At 41.5% G+C, this 19,993-nt stretch overlaps 1 protein-coding gene across 1 annotated transcript in view; it reads left to right on the top strand.

Moving 5' to 3' along the window:
* Positions 1–1,361: 1,361 nt before the first annotated feature.
* The window catches only part of PI15 (peptidase inhibitor 15), a 31,632-nt gene continuing 13,000 nt past the window's right edge, over positions 1,362–19,993 (top strand). The window contains exons 1-2 of the mRNA XM_042465142.1: positions 1,362–1,526; positions 2,005–2,333. Of these exons, the coding sequence (XP_042321076.1) occupies positions 2,061–2,333 (273 nt within the window). The 5' untranslated portion in view covers positions 1,362–1,526; positions 2,005–2,060. The remainder of the gene's footprint in view (positions 1,527–2,004; positions 2,334–19,993) is intronic.

Below are 19,993 nucleotides of genomic sequence, written 5' to 3' on the forward strand. Positions count from 1 at the left end.
TGTATCTGGCCTGATTTGGAGGGGAAGGGAGTAGTTGTGAGGATTTTCTGTCTTAAATAACTTGACCAGCATTATAATACCCACACATTGTTATTTGAGTGAGTGATAGCATTTGACTTCAGGCAGCAAAATGTCTTGGACTATTACTTTAATCACAGCACATCCTTCCATCTTGTTAACAAGTGAAACTTTGTATAAGACCAAATGCCCTAGCATGTGGTAGGAGAGTCTGTTTGTATGTTGTGATAACCTGGGCCTTTCCCTCTTTTGCTTCAGATGGTTTCTTTTTTGAATAGCCTCATTCCACTGACATCACAAAATATTTTATTGAAGGTTTGAGGGGCCTGCTCTTGAAGATTTCCTCAGGCCTCCCAGACTTGGCATTACTTCAGTCTAATATTGAAAGCACTCCAATCTGTAACCCCATAATATGGGATTGCTGGCTCTGGGTCATTGGCGGCCCTTACTGCTGCTGCTGCATTCTTCATAGTCCTGGTGTTATGCCCTCAGCTTTTGCTGTATAAGTGCCTGAACTATTCCCTGCTTAAATAATTCCAACTCTATTCAGCTAAATGGGAACCAGATGTATCCCTGACCCCCTTTTGTCATTTTCAAAGCAAGCAGCTTCTGTTTCTTTCTCTACACAGGCATTCAGGTGACCAACCTTTTGCCCATGCTACCAGTTTATTCATTTCTGTATGCATGCAAATAAACTGTTAGCGGCAATGTCTGAAGTGTTGGTTTCAGACAGTTGTGACTGACCTATGAAATGGTTCTCTTTTTTGCTTTGAACTAATGGCTTCATATCCTACAATTTCACTATGTAAAGACATCTGCTGAATGATTATGTGTATGTGTTTTGCCTTTGCCTTTGCCTTCTTCTGAGGCTGAGAGAGAACAACTTGCCCATGACCACCCAGTGCATTTCCATGACCAAGCAGGGGTTTGAACCCTGATCTCCAGAGACATAGTCCAATGCTCAAACCATTACACCATGCTGGCTCTTGTGTGTGTGCATGTGTGTGTAGGTATTTTTATGTAGGCAATTATTAGAACAGAGGAATCACCCTGAATGTCAACTGTCAAAAGAAGAAGAAGGAAGGAATAAAAGAAAAGAAAAGAAAACTGGGGAAAGGAAAACTTTTGTTTTTGCTTCTTCATAGTTTGAGAGAAAGGGGTGTGAAAAAATATCTCTAATATCCTAGAGTAAGAAACAGATGGCACCCAATCACTGTGTTTTCTGTGCAAAACCACACCCCCTTTCATTTGAGCTGTACAAAGAACTCTTGGAAAGAGTTACCCTTTGTAGCTTACTGTAACATATAAAAGCTGTTAGCAGCTCCTGTAGCCAGCAGCTAGAAAGCTCAGTTTTTTCAACTCTCTCTCTCTCTCTCTTTCCTTCCTTCTCTTCCTTTGAGGGTTTGTAATAAGACACACTCCTCTTTCCAAGGGTTTGCACAAGCAAACAGAAAAGAGCTGTTTAACTTGGAAGAACAATGCTCTAGGCTTTTTGGTTCTGCAAAGAGGTAAGCCATTGAGCTCAGTTTGCTTTGCATGCATTTTTATTAATACACATCTTATTTTGCTGGACTCATTTTAAACTGTTCAAGTGAGATAACTCTTGTTCCATGTCTTCCCACATTTCTTGTCTGCTGATCTGCTTTTGAATTTATATTAGGCTAGAATGAGTGCAGAAGCTATTCATTAACAGTCAGCAGGGATGTTATCTTTTTCCTCTTCAGAACATTAGTTGCTCTTTGCAGCCCCTTCAAGTTGCATTAAGAGGGTCAGTATGAATAAATTCAGTTGTATGTCATAGGGAAATTTTGTATGTACTGTTGCTAGGTGATTTGAGATACAGTGATTCTTTATTTGACTCGGGAAACATTATATTTTGAATTTTGTTTCTTACATTAATAAACTTGGGTAAGCAGTAGAGGATATAAAGAAAAACTAATTCACTTTCATCCCAATTATATTCTTCTTCTTCTTTATTTTTTACAGATATTCCAAACTACCTGTCTCAAAGTAGCACTCTCTCTTTCTTCATAGGCCCTAAAATGATAGTAATTTCTGCCATTGGTGGTGCCCTCTTAATTTCCTTTTTCTGTGAGATGAGTGCCATAGAATTACCCAATTCCACTGACATGTTCCCATCAGCCAATAATTACACCAGTGCTAAAGCAGCTTTGAACACTCAGCTGGATTCAACAAGCCTCCCCAAAGCCAGAAGGAAACGATACATTTCGCAGAATGACATGATTGCCATTCTGGATTATCACAATCAAGTACGAGGCAAAGTCTTCCCACCTGCATCTAACATGGAATATATTGTAAGTAAACATTCCTTTTGTCCTGCACTCCTTTCTGAACTTTAGGGCTTGTGGAGTAAAAAGAAAAAGCTCAGGTTTCATATTACCATACCATGCAATTTCCTTTTTCTCTTGAAGCCAATGGCTTTTGAAACCACTGTACTGTTTTGCATGTGCTGAGTAACTCCAGTGCTGTCTCCCTACACACATGACATAGACATTCATGCTGTGACAAAAGAAGCCTTACCACTTCCATAGGCTTTTATGGAGGTGTGCATATTCTGAATGAAGGTAATGTCTCTCATGGATGGCATCTACACTGCAGAAATAATGAAATTTGGCAGCACTTTAATGGCCATGGCTCCATGCTATGGAATTTTGTGATTTGTAGTTTTGTGAGATATTCAGCCTTCTCTGTCAGAGAGTTCTGGTGCCAGAACAAACTACAAACCCCAGGATTCTATAGCATGGAGCCAAGGCAGTAAAAGCAGTGGCAAACTGTATTATTTCTGCAGTGCAGATCCAGCCATAAATACAACATAGATAATAAATACTGTATTGAATGAAGAGCTGACTCAGAAATGACAGTGTCATCTTCTGAGCATCTGGCAAAGACCATTCATTTCCTCCTCACTCATTCTAATATATAGTTTTTATGGGTGTTTTCAATATATATTTTCATGTACTCTTTGTCTTTGATATGACCATGCATTTATTACATTTTTAAAATTCATTTTATTTAACTTTGGGTAGTAGGCCCAAAGAACTTTTCTTATTGGGTGGATCAAAAGTGTCACATATAAATAAATTCATAAAGTCAATGTATGGTCACAGAGGGTTAGTACAAAATCCTCTAAATCTCTTTGAAGGTTACCGCACCAGGGATAAAACATTCCCTGATGCGTTACAACGGGCATGAGCGGAGCCACGCACGGAGCGTGATGGGAACCCGATGGGGCCCAGAACGCTAGTTTACTGCACAGGGAACGCCGTCGCTGCTGCCGCGCATTCCCATCGCGTTCCCATTGGGTTCCAGGGGACACCATTTCTGGGAACTGTTTTGAAACCATCCCCAGAAATGGCGTCCCCTGGAACCCGATGGGAACCCGATGGGAATGCGTGGTGGCGGTGGCAGGGTTCCCTGTGCAGTAAACTAGTGTTCTGGGCCCCATCGGGTTCCCATCACGCTCCATGCGTGGCCCCACTCGTGCCCATTGTAATGCATCGGGGAACGTTTTATCGCCGGTGCAGTAACCTTCTTTATCTAATGCAGAACCACTGACCTAATGGATATTGTCTGTAGGCTGCTCTTCATAAAAGGTTCTGCCATATTATTTATTTGTTTCATTTATAGTTTGCCTTTCTTCCAAAGATCTTAAGGTAGCATAGAAGGTCCTCCTTCCTGTTTTTACTCCTCACAACAGGCCTGTAGGTTTCGTTGAGTTGCCTCTGAGTGACTGAAGCCCAGGTAGCGCCTTGAAACCTGGAAGAATATCGCACAGCATTCTGAGAACGTTTTGGGAACCCAATGGGAACGGAATGCATTGTGCAGTTTACCACATGTATGTGTTCCCATCGGGTTCCTAGAACGTTCCCGATGTGTTCCACATGCCTTCCAGGGTGGGGACAGATTAGATGTGTTCCCAGTGAGCTGTAACGTTCTCAGAACGTTCCATAAGAAGTCTGTGCAGTATTCTTATCCGTTCCCAATTCCGTTCTCTCATTCCTCCGTCTCTTAATTGGCTGAAAGAATGCCCTTCTCTTTAGTTCTCCAAAGTCGCAGAGCGTGCAAAAATGTTTATTGCTCTCCCAGGTATGATGCGGCGCCCTCTTTGACAAAAGTAACTTAGGTTTTATCCTATTTTATACAAACATATGTCAGCATATGATGCCCCAACATTTTATAGGGGCTTGCCTTCCTTCCCTCCCAAGGGAATCTTCGGACTCCCTTGGGAGGGAGGACAAGCTCCGGCGGGGCTTGCCTTCCTTCCCTCCCAAGGGAATCCTCCCAAGGGACTCTGTATGTGTCTGCTTTCTGCACACACAGACGCTCAAATATATATATATATATATATATATACTTATACAAACACAAATTATATATAAAATGGCTAATGTGTGCATATGTGTGTGTGTGTGTGTTCTCTGCACACTCACAAACACACAGACACATATTTATATAGATAGAACTCATAACAGCAACTTTACAAGTCCAAAGTTAGCAAAGTTATACGGAGTCAAAACAACCACAGAGTGGAGACGTCATCTTTACACAGTCCTCAAAATGAAATACGCATGCGCTACAGCAAAACGTTATGGGAACGTTCTCAAGAAAAAGGGATGCGCTGTGTGGTAAAATGCATTCCCGTTACGTTCTACTTTCTTGAATGTGATAATACCTGTTCCCAGAACGTTCCATCTCGTAACGTTATGAGAACGATATGCGATAATCTTCCTGGTCTTACCACCCTTAGTTGAATACTTTCACATTGGTGGATCCTAATATGAAATTCCTAATAAGTCTCCAAAACATGCTAATTTATAGCGTAATCCTAGGCTTTCAGATGTAAGTGCTGCTGGATTCAGTATGAAGCTTCCTTTTTGTGTATGGGATTGCAGCCTCAGCATATAATAGTCACATCAGCCCTGTGCAGACCAGCACTTTGGGCTGGCCTGGGGGTGGAATTGGGGCATAGCGTCTACACAATGCATGCCCTGGCTCCACCTCCAGGACACTGTGATGCCACGTGCTGCACCACATGGTACATGGCATCATGATGCTCCTCTGGTACTGCATCTGCATGATGCAGCACTGAAGATGCCCCGTATAGGTTTCTGCGGCCTCAATTTTGCTGAAGAAGGGGCAGCTGGAGACCACCCCTTTGGGGCTGCTTGCACAGCCCCATCATTATGGTAAGCCTGTCTGTTGCCTTGTCTGCACTTCAGAAATAAAGCAGTTTGGTACCACTTTAATTGCCATGACTATGGAATTCTGGGATTTGTTATTCTGTGACATATTTAGCTTTCTCTATCAGTGCTCTGGTGCTACAACAAACTACAAATCCCAGGATTCCATAACATTGAGCCATGGCAGTTAAAGTGGAGTCATACTGCCTTATTTCTTCAGTGCAGATGCAGTCTGTATGAGTGCTGTTTTGATACACTCTCACACATGCAGTCTTAATATCAGGTAATAAATTCTCTCTGAACACAGCTTCTGTGCCTATATTCACATCCTATCCTACTTTGAATGCTCAGGGCAGTTGCTTTTGTGAGATATATATAGGTCCATGTATCTTAAAGTATTGATAATTAAAACTGATATAAATAGTTTCAGGACAAAAATGGAGAGAAGAATAGACACGATTAAGGAAGAATGGTCTGTGAACGTATGGAATTCATAGAATCATAGAGTTGGAAGAGACCGCATGGGCCATCCAGTCCAACTCCCTGCCATGCAGGAAATCCAGTCAAAGCATCCCCAATATACCATCTAGCCTCTGCTTAAAGACCTCCAAAGAAGGAGACTCCACTACACTCCGAGGGAGTGTGTTCCACTGTTGAACAGCTCTTACTGTCAGGAAGTTCTTCCTAATGTTGAGGTGGAATCTCTTTTCCTGTAGCTTGCATCCATTGTTCCGGGACCTGTTCTCTGGAGCAGCAGAAAATAAGCTTGCTCCCTCCTCAATATGACATCCTTTCAATTATATTCAATATGACTCCTCCCCCAAAACACGCATGAGAACAATTTGTTTTTTCTGAACATAACAGAGAAGGAGAAACCTGGGAGATATAACTTTCAGCTCGTAGAGGAACTTCTGTGTTGATGGTGTCTTGGCCTGATTACTTTTACTGGCCATTTTTAAATCCAATTTATTAAGAGCCAGCTGTTGTTTCTTTCTGGCTGCATTTCACCATCACAGCAGCAACATCTAAGCCCAAGGAACATATGAGATGGATGAATCACACGTAAATTCCAATACCTGCAGTACCCAATGAAGGTCACAGGTCATATGAACCATGTACCCTACATGTTTTACTGAAATTAAATGAATATTAACAGTGCAGAGAAGAGTATATTTCTGATAACAGATTTTCCCTGCCCTTTTCAATAATATGGTCTCTATTTCCAGCAAATGCAAATATAAATTTGCATTTTTATGGTACTATCCATGAAGTATTCAGTTATGATTTTCCCCACAATAACATAAGAAGATGGGGTGCGGGCGGGGGCGGGAATGGAACAGGAAAGAGCAGGAAAGACTTCCAGATATCTCAGTAGCCTAAGTGTTTAGTCAAGGCTTTCTAAGAATGGATTCCAGATTTTTTTCAGATGTGTGTAAAATTTGTGTCCAAACTTTCAAACCCTTAGTGCCAGACATTTGGCTCCAGAATGGATAACACTAAAACCCTGCTTTCAGAGAGCCTGTAAGTGAATGTATTCATGGAATAGAGCCAATTACTAACTTAGTGGATTTTAAGGGATGGAATACCTCTGCTCAACTGCCTCAAACCAAGAAGCCTACAGGATCCCAAGCATAATGAAACATGGGATGGGTTTGAAATGTGTTCCTATATATCATTTTTAGATCCTCAGAGCATAATTATGAACTGGAATTCATGTAGATCACAAACGTTTTACTCCTTCAAAATTTGTGATGCATTTTGCAAGAAATTAAATAAAAGGGTTTAGTAGGTACAAAATGAAAGTCAGTGTGGTGTAGTGGTTTAGGTGTTGGACGATGACTGTGAAGACCAGAGTTTGAATCTCTTGCTTGGCCATGGGGTGACCTTAGGTGAGTCACATACTCTCAGCCTTCAGAAGGCAATGGCAAACCTCCTTGGAATAAATGTTGCCAAGAAAACCCCATGATTGGTTCACCTTAGGGTCTCCATAAGTCAGAAACAACGTGAAGGCACAATGAACCAGTATGCTTCATTCACTGGAAAATTGCTTGAAAATTTGTACCTTTGGTAAATGCATACATAAAAATTCACCAAAAACAAGATAGAATGAACACAACACTGGAAAATAAGAACATAAACCAAAGTGAGCTTAACCGATGTGGATGAGATAAACCTGATTTTTACCATGCATCCCACAATCTTAACTAGTACAAAAATCTACCATAAGAAGAGCAATGGAGGGACAAATGGATATGCAAGCTAATATATTTTTTCTGTCTATCTTAGATGCAACTTTATTGATGATTGCTTGTTTCAGTGCAAAGAATCATGTGCATGACAGATTTTGAATTTCACCTCCATGTTGAGCAGCTAAAATATACTGCTTCTGCTTTCATTACATAATGATCTGGTGATGGGAAGGGGGATTCAGATGACCCCCCTTACACACATACACATTCAAGGAATACAAGAGATATCACATGTTTATGCAGCCTGACACTGCCCCCTACTGCCACCATCCTTCATGGTACTGTCTCCTGTTGACCCTGTCTTTGGGATGTTTCAGATCTTACATCATAGGGAATGTAGTCACATCAAATCATTTCTCGTGTAATCATGAAGACATGCAACTGAGGGTTGCAAAAGACCATATGGGCTGCAACCCTCCTCATAAGTTATTTGGCCTTGTGGAAGCATCATCCGAATTTCCTATAAGCACTGTTTTTTGAGGTAAGGAGAAAAGCCATATATACAGTAGTATTGCAACACTGGAAAAGTGGTGACTATATGGTAGAAGAGCTTAAAAAGTTACTTTTTTATTTCAACTCTCAATGGACAGGCTGGCTGGGTAATTCAGGGAATTGTGTTCAATAATAATAAAAAATATAATAAGTAATATAAAAAATAGTGTTATCCAAGCGCAGCCACAGAGTTTACATATGTTGAGTCTCCATTATCTGAAATGCTTGGGGCCTGAAATGTTTGAGATTTTGAGTTTTTTTAAATTTCGGAATATTGCATAATAAATGAGATATCGTGAGATGGATGCAATATTTTAAAATAATTTTGCACATGAAACAAGTCTGTTTACACTGAAGCATCAGAAAGTGAAGGTATCATATATCTAACCCACTGTTTTAAAAATATTGGATTTTGGAACATTTCAGATGTTGGTTTTAGATAAGGGATACTCAACCTACATATAATTGAGACTTAACTTTTTTTTTAGGGATGAGGCTACACTATTATACTATTTGTCAATGACGTTCAGAACAAAAACCCTTTAAAAAAGTTTCAGGACTGCAGTTTTTCCTTCCTTCCTTCTTGATAATGGCTGGCTGTTTTCCTGTTAGTGCAGCTGGCTTTCATCCAAATCTTGAAGGATCTATCTCAAGGTGCTTAACCTGCTGCCAAAACTGCATCGTGAATATTCATGAATTAAGAATCACCCTTAAAGTCTGAACTCAACTCCAGATAGATTCACCATTCCACGGAAACAAGTCATCAGCTGCCCAAATGAGACCCAAATGACAAAGATTCTTGTACATCCAGAATTCATCCATAAAGTTTTCCTGACCTGGAGAAACCCCTTCTGCATCTGGGATTCAAATGTTTATGAATATTCTTTCCATATGTGTATAGAAATAATACATATCCTGCAGGGTTATCATAAATGCAAAATGAATATGTCCTGTAGTTTTCCCCTCCAATCAAGAAAGCAAAATAAATCTTTCTGCAGATTAATGCTATAGTCTGTAGATTTCACTGACCTAGAATTTATGCTGCCTGAGGTAAAGCAACAAACATCCCAGACAACCAAAACCAAGACACATAACATCCAAGCTAGGCAAATATCTGGGTACTTGAAGTGGAAAATACCCCAAGTACAACTATGTATTCCAGTAGGAAAAGCACAACAATATATAATTAGCTGCCATTTCATGATACCTCAAATTACTATGTGAGACATCCAATTACGCTGCCTATTGTAGGGCTAGTCTGTTACTAAAGAATAATTAAGGAATAATTTTCAGTGCTTAACCTCAGCCAGACCTCACAGGCATAGCTCCAGTAATCTGCTTCAATAATTATTATTAGACTTTGGAAATCTTATTCAAAGCAGGATTCTTTTTTTCATACACATGCAGGATTGATATGAGACACAATACTTTGCAGATACCAGGCCAAACCTACTGCGGGCAATTGAGGTCAAACATATCGTTTCTTATCTACGGGAGTGTGGAGCAAAAGTATCAGGTAGCCAGTAATGCATTTTAATATCCCTCTCTCCCTCCCTCCCTCCCTCCTTGGACCATATGAATACAATAACCCAACTATTTTATTCATCATTGTCAGATTCTTATATGCAGAAAGAGGCAGAAATTCATTGAATAATAGCATTATATTGAATTAATATTTTATGACAGATTCACTCTAATGTTTGTAATCACATCAGCATTACTATGACATTTAAGTCTGTTGACTGAACAGCATTAGAAAGACCAAAATCTCCATGCTTTGCTACAGGTACTATGATGCAAAATACCATAAGCAAAGCATGCCCCTTTAAACAAAATTCTGGGAACATAGATTGTAGTAACCAAAGTAACAACACCAGTAAGCTGGAGACATTCAAAATACAGATGAATTTTCCATGGAAAAACGTTAAATCAAACCAGAATAGACAATTTAATTTTAGCTGTGGATTCGCATGCAGGCTGAGAAATACAATCATTGCAAGTACCAGATAGTCTGAGTAGTTTCCTAATGAAGGAGTTGAAGAGAATTATGGTACCTGTCCCTACTCCAATAATTTTGTTGTTTGCAGTCTCGTATAATGTAATTTTTAGTCTGAATTAGGGCTTACAGGGGACTTTCAAAAATTAGCCAAAGAGATTCAGTAGCCCTTGGACCACAGTTGCCTACATCTGTTTTAAGCCATATAAAAGACTGGACTGTTATGAAAACTTTCAGTTTATTAATATTAAGAAAAAAACATGATCAAGAGATAGAGAGAAGCCTCAAAAGAGAGACTTGGTGGTTTATGAGACCCAATATATTGAGTCAAATGCCTTTTACTGAGGTGTAACGTAACTAATTAAACATGAACATTCTGCATACTTTCTCTTGATACAACCCTATCCAAAGTAGCAGATCCCTTGGATATGGTTCAAGGTCCCTTTGAATCCTATCCAAAACACAGGTAGTATGAACGTTCTCTGCTTCAGACAGACACACTTCAAAGGATAGGAGAGCAATTTGACTTTCAACACAGAAATGCCAAAAATAAAAGTGAAATGAAAACTGGATATGGACAGAGATCAGTGAAATTGTAGCCCTGCTTACTCACTCCTCTTGCCTTTCCTAGTCGACAATGATGTGGGATGGATAGAAGTCAGCTCCTGACTTGGTTTTAGTCTACACTGCAAAAGAATGCAGTTGGACACCACTTTACTGCAATGGCTTAATGTTATGGAATTCTGGGATTTGTAGTTTCTTGTGGCCCAAGTTCTTTGACAGAGATAGCTAAATATTCACAAAACTACAAATCCCAAAAATCCATGGCATTTAGTCAGGGTAGTTAAGGTAGTGTCAAACTGCATTCTTTCTGCAATGCAGATGAGATCTTGGTGAAACAAGTTCAGTAACTTGGAGGGCTGAAAGCAGATAGCCTGGAAGGAGCAGCCTCTGGTTCTCTAGCCCCAATTGGCCAGGATCACAAAACTGCACAGCCTGCTCCGAAGCAGGCTGATGCTACAGTTCCAAGTCGGCATCTGGCAGGAGCAAATTAAAATCGCTTCTTTTTTGGCTGGCTCTCACCGGCGCTGATGTGGCCTTGGCACAGCTTCTGGCATCATCTAATCATCATGCCCCCCAAAGTGTCCAGAAGCTGCTTTATTTGGTCTGTCTGTTTCGGGCCTTGAGTTGTTCCAGGGGGATAGAAATCTGTCTTGAAACATATTGGCCTTAAATATTTGAAGTGGATGCTTTAGGGCCTCCTCATCACCACAACCCTTAAATTGTGTCACAAATGTGATAGCAGCTACTAAACATGTCGGGAATCTTGTTGATGACATGAGCTGGTGGAAGTCTCATTTGTCTGGTGTGGAGTCAGTTTTCTACCAGGGTGTAGTAAAGCTGGAGGATAGTGGCGAAAGTCTTCTCTGTCAGAAGAGAAACCGTGAACTAGCATGACAGCTTAATCTGCTGACAAAGATGGCTTTTTCTGCCATCTCCCAGTCACCATAGCACCTGCTTCCCTCTTTTCCTGTGCCACCATGCATCTTTTTCTCCAACACTTGCTTTTCCACGGTCATCATTAGATTTTGGCCAATATATTGTTCACAATCTAGGAGATTATCACACACGAAAACAGTGCCGGGCTGTAACCATCAATCTAGGCAGCCTGTATCCAATGCGGCTTTCCTGCAGCTTTTCAAGAATGGAAGATCCATTGGTGACAGTTACAGCCTGTGTCTACCTGTTGTGGATTTGATGTGCGATAATCTCCCAGAGCTTGGAAAAGTGAAGTTTTTAAACTAGAATCTCCCCAGTATGTGGCCACTTGACACACAGGAATTGTAGTATAAGATTCTTATGTACCGTAGAAAATATATAAATAGGAGTAGGGCAAAATTTTATTTAATCTTTGAAATACAATTAATTCAGTTTATTTAAAATAAAGGATTTGTATTTCAAAGATTAATAATATGTATTAGTAGACACTTATTTGTAATGCATGCCTCACCAAATATTGTTTAAAAACAAGCCCATCAGAAGAAACTGCATTCAAAATGTGAATAATTTGGGGGAAACAGCATGCTACATTCATATTTAGGGAAATTGCATATGAAAAAGGTTAAATTGGGGGCATTTAATGTGGAAATAGATGGACTAGATTTAAGATGTGAAATTGACCAAGACCAGACATGAATTGATTTCATAGAATCATAGAGTTGGAAGAGACCACAAGGGCCATCCCTTACTGTCAGGAAGTTCCTCCTAATATTGAGGTGGAATCTCTTTCCTGTAGCTTGCATCCATTGCTCTGGGTCCTGTCTCTGAAGCAGCAGAAACAAGCTTGCTCCCTCCTCAATATGACATCACTTCAGTATAAACAGGCTATCATAGCACCTCTTACCTTCTCTTCTCCAGGCTAAACATCCCCAGCTTCCTAAGTCGTTCCTCATAGGGCAAGTTTCCAGGCCCTCACCGTTTTAGTCACCCTTCTTTGGGCAACACTATCCACAGTATGAGGAAAGAGTTAACAATTCACAATATGTAGCACTTAATTTCTTTAGAAATATTGTTATGACCAGCATCTTAAGTTCTTCCTGTAATGCTGTAGAAGCCAATGCACATTCTGGAGCACCTGCCAGTAATGTGATCCTTTCAGCTGAGCCTCTGGAGAGAATTACTATGTTTACAGAAGCACTACAATATAAAATTCCATTTCAGTTTTTATTGAATGCATTTTAATGTTGCAAATAGGCAAGTGAGTGAAGAATTCATATAGTTCTGAAAGGGCCATTGTTTTATTAGGACAGAATGCGGTTTTACTTAAAGTCACAACACATCTTGGATTACTACAGATGGCTAACAAGCACATAAGAGGAAGCCATCGGCTTGAAAAAGAGCATAGGGATGATAGCAGCTTCTATACCATGTATATAATTTTGACCGGGTTTTTTTTTTTGTAATAAAACTTGCTTAAATCTCTCCTATTGTATATAAAATACACACCAACTTTTTCCATAATGAGGCAGAGAAAACATTGATTCTTTCCCAAATTTAAGACTCTACACACACTGTCTGATTTTGAATAGAAAATAGAGTGGATGATCTGAGCTAGCTGCATTTCTAGGCTTCCCTGAAAATTTGTTAGTACCCAGAACTGACACACACTATTATAAGAAAAGATTTTTGGTGGTAAATAAGCAGAAAGTGTCTGGAGCAGAGGAGGAGTCAAGTCCTTAGCTAATGATGTCCAGCATCCACCTTTAGGTAAGGAAAAGTTTTCCTTGACATGAATGTCTAGTTACGTCGGTTGTAACTGACTGTCAGGGATGGGCTCACTCCATACTAAGCCAAGATCCAGCATTATCCGAAGATGACTCCATGGCCAGTAGCCAGCATAAGTGCTACTTATTTATCTACTTCACTTTACATGCTTTCGAACTGCTAGGTTGGTAAGCTGGGACTAGTGATGGCAGCTCACCCCGTAATGCGGCACTTGGGTCTCGACTGCCAACCTTCCAACCTTACGATTGTTAGAATGGCATCTAACCACTAAGCCACCACATGTCCCTTCTAGCACCCCCTTTTAAGAAGTGATAAACTTATGCCCCAAAGTTTTAAGCTGGGAACGTGTGCTCCGACAAGAGACCCCTAACACTGGGGTCCCTCAAGAGCCATCTGTCCCCATGCTTTTCAACATGAAACCACTGGGAGAGATCATCCGGAGACATGGGGCGGGGTTATCAGTACGCTATGAACCCAAATAATTTTATCTAGTCCCGACTGATGCAGTGACCGGGGATGGCATCTCTCCTCTCGTGGCCTGTCTGGAGTCGGTAATGGGCTGGATGAGGAAAACAAATTCAGCTTGAATCAGAGAAAACGGAAGTACTTGTGATAGGTTTCTCCTGGCCCAGATCGGTGGTTCCACCTGTCCGAGATGGGATCACGCTTCCCGTGAGGGACTCTGTACGCAGTCTGGGGGTGCTCCTCGACTCGTCGCTCCACCTTAACTCTCAGGTGGACGCGACGGTCAGGAGCACCTGTTATCAGCTTCGGGTGGATACGCCAGCTGCGTCCCTACCTGAGCCGGGGGACCTAGAAACAGTGGTACACGCTCTGGTAACCTCTCGGTTGGATTTCTGCAATGCGCTCTCCATGGGGCAACCCTTGTACCATACCCGGAAGCTGCAATTAGTGCAGAATATGCAGCAAGACTGGTCACTAAACACTAGGACCAGTCATATAACACGGTCTTAAAAGACCACATGGCTGCCATTCGCTTCCGGGCGCAATACAAGGTTTTTGGTTATAACTATAAAGCCCTAAATGGCTTGGGCCCAGGGTACTTAAAGGACCGCCTCTCTCCGTACAATCCGCCCCGCACACTTAGATCCACCGGGCAGCATTTGTTAAGAGTTCCGGAGGCAGATTGGTTAACACCACTAGAAGGGCCTTTCCACCTCGGCCCCCACCCTCTGGAACTCGCTGCCCATCGAGCTCCGTTCAGCAACTCCCTGGCCCAATTTAAGAAGGGGCTAAAAACATTCTTTCAAGCAGGCTTACCCCTGATTCTTTGCCCTGAGAGTCCTCTTCCCCCCTTGTCCATTGTTGTGATCTGGCACAAGTTCTTTTATTACTGTTTTAATGGTATTGTTTTTATAAATTGTATTGAATATTGCTGTTAACCGCCCTGATGTTTCGAAGGGCGGTATATAAATAAAGTTATTTTATTTATTTATTTATTTATTTTAAACAACAAATACTGTCCAGATTATCCCAGGGTCAACACATGGCTGGATGCCTCATTCTGACATCAGAGCGAGTGACTGTGAATAGCAGTGGATGTGACAGGTGGCTCAGTGGGACATATTTTTAAAAGCTGCTCAGCATCAGAACTGAGGGCTCCAGATCTTCCAGGAAGATCTGGGAAGATCCAGTGCAAAGGAAAATCCAGAGAAAATGAATATAATGTGTCACCTAGTCTGTTTACACCAGACATTGGGTTTGGGCTGTGCATTGTCTGGTCTGCCTCCACCCCACCCCCACCCCCACCCCAAAGATGGGGGGATGCTTTATTTGGGTTGTGCAGACAGGGCCTGGATCTTTCTTAACTTATTGCATTATATTTACCTCCTGAAACTCAAAGTATTGCACATTATTTTCCCCTTCCTTATTTTCATTCTGGTCTGATGTAGACGGTCCTTTGTGGTGCCCCCGTCACATGCTAGGGGTTGGCCGAGGGCACTCCGCCCATATTGGCTTCACCCCTAGCACATGACGGGGGCGTCAAAATGGCAGCGCCCTGTACACATGGGCGCTGCCATGTTGACGCGATGGACGCTTAGTGTCTGTACGTCCTGGTGTCATAAGGACATCATGAGTGTGCCATTGGCGCACTGTGATGTCTTTATGGCGCCGCAAGAAGGACCCACTTTTTGCTGGTCTTTTTTGCTGTGCGAGGGAGCCACGCAATTTGTCCGCTGCGGCTCCCTCGTGCAGAAAAACAAAGCGCGGATAGACTGCCCTTTTTGGGAGGTCTGTATCCCGCCTCTAATAACAACTCTTTGAATTTGGTTCAGCTGAGAAACTATGACTGGTTCAAGGTGACAACATAATGGTATGGGGAAGCTCAGATTTGAACTGAAGTGTAATTTACTTTGGACAGAGGTTGTGAATATCAGCACAGTAAATCTAAAAGCATGCAGTACTTTTGAACTTTCTGATAAAGACATTTTTATTTTAGAATAATCAACTGTATAATATATTTATTGTTAATCATTCTGTATGCATGCATGTATACATGCAAAGTATTGTTTTTATTGATTTGGAATTCCCCCACCCTTTTTTTTCATAGTTTCCTAAACTCAATACACAAGATTGTGCGCTCATTAGCACTCTATTGTTCTATTGGTTGTAGCCCCCATGAGAGTATGGTGATGGGGCTTTTGCTCAGAGGAAGTGAGTTGAGCCTTGCAGCCTCAGTCTCTGAGGCTTGGTGAACAGGATGTTTTGCATGGGTGTGATGTAAGTGAGATTCCCCACCTTGATCAATGGGGAGAGGCAGGTAAGGAATAATAATAATAATAATAATAATAATAATAATAATAATAATAATAATAACAACAACAACAACAATAATAATAATTGGGGTTAAACCTCCCCAGTCCCATAGAGTCTTTTGGATGACTTTATTGGGTTGTTTGAGCCTAATGAAGACTTCCTTGTGTGAGCCTATTGCTCTATTATAGTTTGGTGAATTTTTATATACTGAGTCAAGACTGATTGTTTGTGTGACCTGAGTGGATGTGTAATTGTATTCTTGTTGGCAGTCTATTGTTCTATTAGGTGTAGCTCCAGGTCCCCTTCCTGAGCACCTGGTCTCAGGGAAGCAGGACTTTTGCTGAGAAGAAGGGAGCTGCAGCCTAAGACTCTGGAGCTTGGTGAACAGGTTTGGAAAACAGGGGTGTTTCACATGGGTGTTTATTATTAACCTTTATTTATAAAGCGCTGTAAATTTACACAGCGCTGTACATACAACCTTTTAGTTAGACAGTTCCCTGCCCGCAGGCTTACAATCTAAAAAGACATGACACACAAAGAGAAGGGAGAGGTGGTGGGGAAGGGGATCAGGTCCAGCAGTTCTTCTCTACCTCTGAAGCCTGGACCAAGGCAGATGAATGGAGGAAGGGCTTGGGTTCTTAATGGATGGTCAAAAGGAGAAGGGAATGACAGTAGGAAAGGGGGAAAGTCCAACTCATCTGCTCTCTCACATAGGCCCCTCTCCCCCTCAAGATGGTGGTTGGAAGGAGGGCTCTTTGTCTTTCCAGGCGAGGCCTGTTGTGGCTGGCCCGCCTCTCTCCCCCTCAAGATGGTGGTCGGAAGGAGGGCTCTTTTTCTTTCAGGCGAGGAAGTTTGAGGTGGCACCCTAAAGTCCTGTTTCAGTGCCTTAATAAGACAACTGAATATGGACAGTGAGGGAGCTGCTGCAGTCAACTGAAACAGTTGTGGTATCTTTGCATTCTTGTCAAAGGATGTGGGTAACGTCACCAGCACCAAGAGCAAGTTGTTGGAAAAGAAAGTCCAGCAACTGGAGGCCTGGGTATACACACTTCATCATATTAGGAAGAAAGGCTTTCCTGGACAGAGCAGAACAGACTGGATGGGGAACACATAGAGGAAGTTTATGGGGAGGAGGTCAGTTACCATACCCAGGAGTTAAGTTGGGGGAATGTGACACACAGAAATAGGAAAATTAGGGATTGTTCTTTGATCTTGCAGGTACAGAACTGATTTGAAGCTCTCTCCCTTATTAAGTATAATGAGGGGGAGCAGCAGGGCCAATCTTCAGGGAAAGTGAGGAGACCTTGTTAGAATCAGCACAGGAAATGGCCGTTGCCAACCCTTGGAGGAGATGCATAGTGGTGGTGGGACATTCCTTGCTGAGGGGTACAGAAACAGTGATTTGTAGGCCTGACAAGATGTCTTGAGAGGTGTGTTGTCTCTCTGGGGCAAATGTCCATGATGTAACAACGAGTCTGACAAGATTTGTCAAGCCTACTGACCATTACCCTTTCCTTTTGGTCCACATGGGAGCCAATGTTACTGCAAGGCACAGCCTTTAGAGCAGTGGCCTCCAAACTGTGCCCTTTAAGAGATTTTGGATCTCAGCTCCCAAAAGCCTGAGCCATGTTGGCCAATAAACTGGGATTCTGGGAGCTGAAGTCCAAAGCCCCTTAAAGAGCACAGTTTTGGGACCACAGCTTTAGAGTATCATAAGGGATTATGAGGGTCTGTGTAGAAGCATTGGTCCTGATGCACATTGCATTGTGATGCATTCTGATGCACATTAGATACTCATGCACATTGGGTACTCTTGCTGGTGTTGCACTATGCCTCTTTGCAATTCACTAAAGGGGTTTCTTAGTGCCTCTGCTACATAGCTGGGTATATGTAAAGTTATGCCAAATAACAGGTCATATAGGATTTTAGTGAATGTTTTTTAAAATTTAGTTATAAGACATGACTAAAACTTTACTTTTACTGTTACTTTTTAAGAGCCTTCCAGCATTCTAAAAATAACACTTCTGAGGGACATAATTCAGCCGCTTCTTATTTATTTGAGAAATTCAGCCCAGTGGCATTTGATATGAGGTTACCATAACACAAAAAGAATATTATACAGTGGGAAAAGAGTAGAAAAGGCAACTGAAATGATTGGAAACACAGGAGAAACTCCCTCAAAAGAAATTAAAAAGTTCACACTGAACAATCCCACTTGCAATCCCATTGGATTCAAAAGATTCAAAGGTTGCTGTAGTTTCTTGAGAGTTAGTGTCGTTTATCACTTAGAATGCTGGACACCTGGACTTGATTTGGGGAAATCACACTTGCATTCTTTAGATGACTGTCATGTGTCTAATGTGTGAACTGTATAGGTGACCTTGCTCTGAATAATTTCTGCCAACATGATAATACTCTCATGTTGCTTGGCCACATGTATCTTGGTTTCCATCTGTGGAATGGAAGGTATGTGATTGCATTGGTTTAACATGTAACTTTGGACCAAGACAGAAACACCACCCCTTTTTGCTGTGCAGCGTTACCGCAGCAATCAAATGGCAGGGTGCGCAGCAAAAAAGGAGCTGCTTAGAGCAGCACTTCCTCTAGAAGACATGTAGGCGCTCAGACGCCCACATGTCATAGACACGCCCCCCGTGTGGGTGGTGCCATGCAATTATGGCACTGCCTGCACATAGCAGGGTTCAGGACCATGCAGTTGGTGCGTGGCCCTGAGCCCTACTATTGCCGCCAGGACACCGCTTCCTGGCGGTGTGTACTGAGCCATAGTCACACTCTTAATAAGAGAGAGAAACATTGTAGGTAACTTGTAATTTGTTCCTTCCAAATGCTGGGGCTTCACATAAATATCTGGTTGGCCACTGCATCAAAATGCTGCTGATAGACTTTTTGGTTTAACCCAACAAGTTTCATTATATTTGTAAAGGGGAAATGTAATATTAGAAGCTGCTCCCTCTGAGCAATATCAACCAAGAAACATAACTAGGGAACTTATCTCATTTTTTAATAAGTCTAATTACCCTACCATATTGAAGTGTATTTTGGGATGTAGCCGAGTATTATCACAGGGAAAAATGTCGCTGATGCTGCTGTCCAAATGCATGTCACCTAAAACCTGGCTAGAGTCTGCCCTCAGCTGGCCAATTTGCAAAGTTACGAAACTCGTGACTTTGTAAAGTGGCCATCTAAGCATGGCTTGTAAGTGGGTTTTAGGCTGGATGCAGTTGAGTGGTGGCATGGTGGCATTTCCCCTGTGATAATACCTGACTGCATCCTGAAATAGACTTCAACACAGCAGGAGTAAGTCGGATTCTTTAAAAATGCAGCTTTTTAAAAAAATTCAAACGGCAAACAGTTACTGCATTTTAACTGTCATGGCAACATCCAGGGGAGTCCTGGGATTTGTAGTTTGATGAAGCACTACAACTCTCTGGGTAAAAATTCTCAATACCTCTCCTTAAACTAAAAATCCCAGGTTTCCATAAGATGCTTCTATGGCAGTTAAAACAGAGACATAGTGCTATAACTGTGCAGTGTGAAAAGCCTTAAGTTGAGTCTTTCCTACATGTCCCTAAATGAGATAATGTACATAATGAATTTCTGTGCATCAAGCGGTCATTAGTCTGAGAAAAACTGATTACTTAATTTTTTTGAAAATCAAGCCAGAAATCATTTGAATGATAAATAAACATCTTCTTAGTGCAAAGGACTTCCTGAAGTTCTAGAAAAAGAAAAAAAGTAATGACCTTTTAAAAATGGTTTTGGCATGAGTACTTTCTAGTTTTCATAGAACTGATTTGACTAGATGAATATGTACAGCATGCAGATGTAATATTAGTGAAAAACATTTTTTTTAAAAAAAAAAGTCATCCCCAAAATAAATGCAACCAGACCTCTTCTGAAAGCCAGTCATCAGAATTAGGCATATGTTAATGTTTCATTACTACCCAAGTCCC

This window comes from Sceloporus undulatus, chromosome 4 (assembly GCF_019175285.1).
Source record: "Sceloporus undulatus isolate JIND9_A2432 ecotype Alabama chromosome 4, SceUnd_v1.1, whole genome shotgun sequence".
In the NCBI taxonomy this organism is placed as follows: domain Eukaryota; kingdom Metazoa; phylum Chordata; class Lepidosauria; order Squamata; family Phrynosomatidae; genus Sceloporus; species Sceloporus undulatus.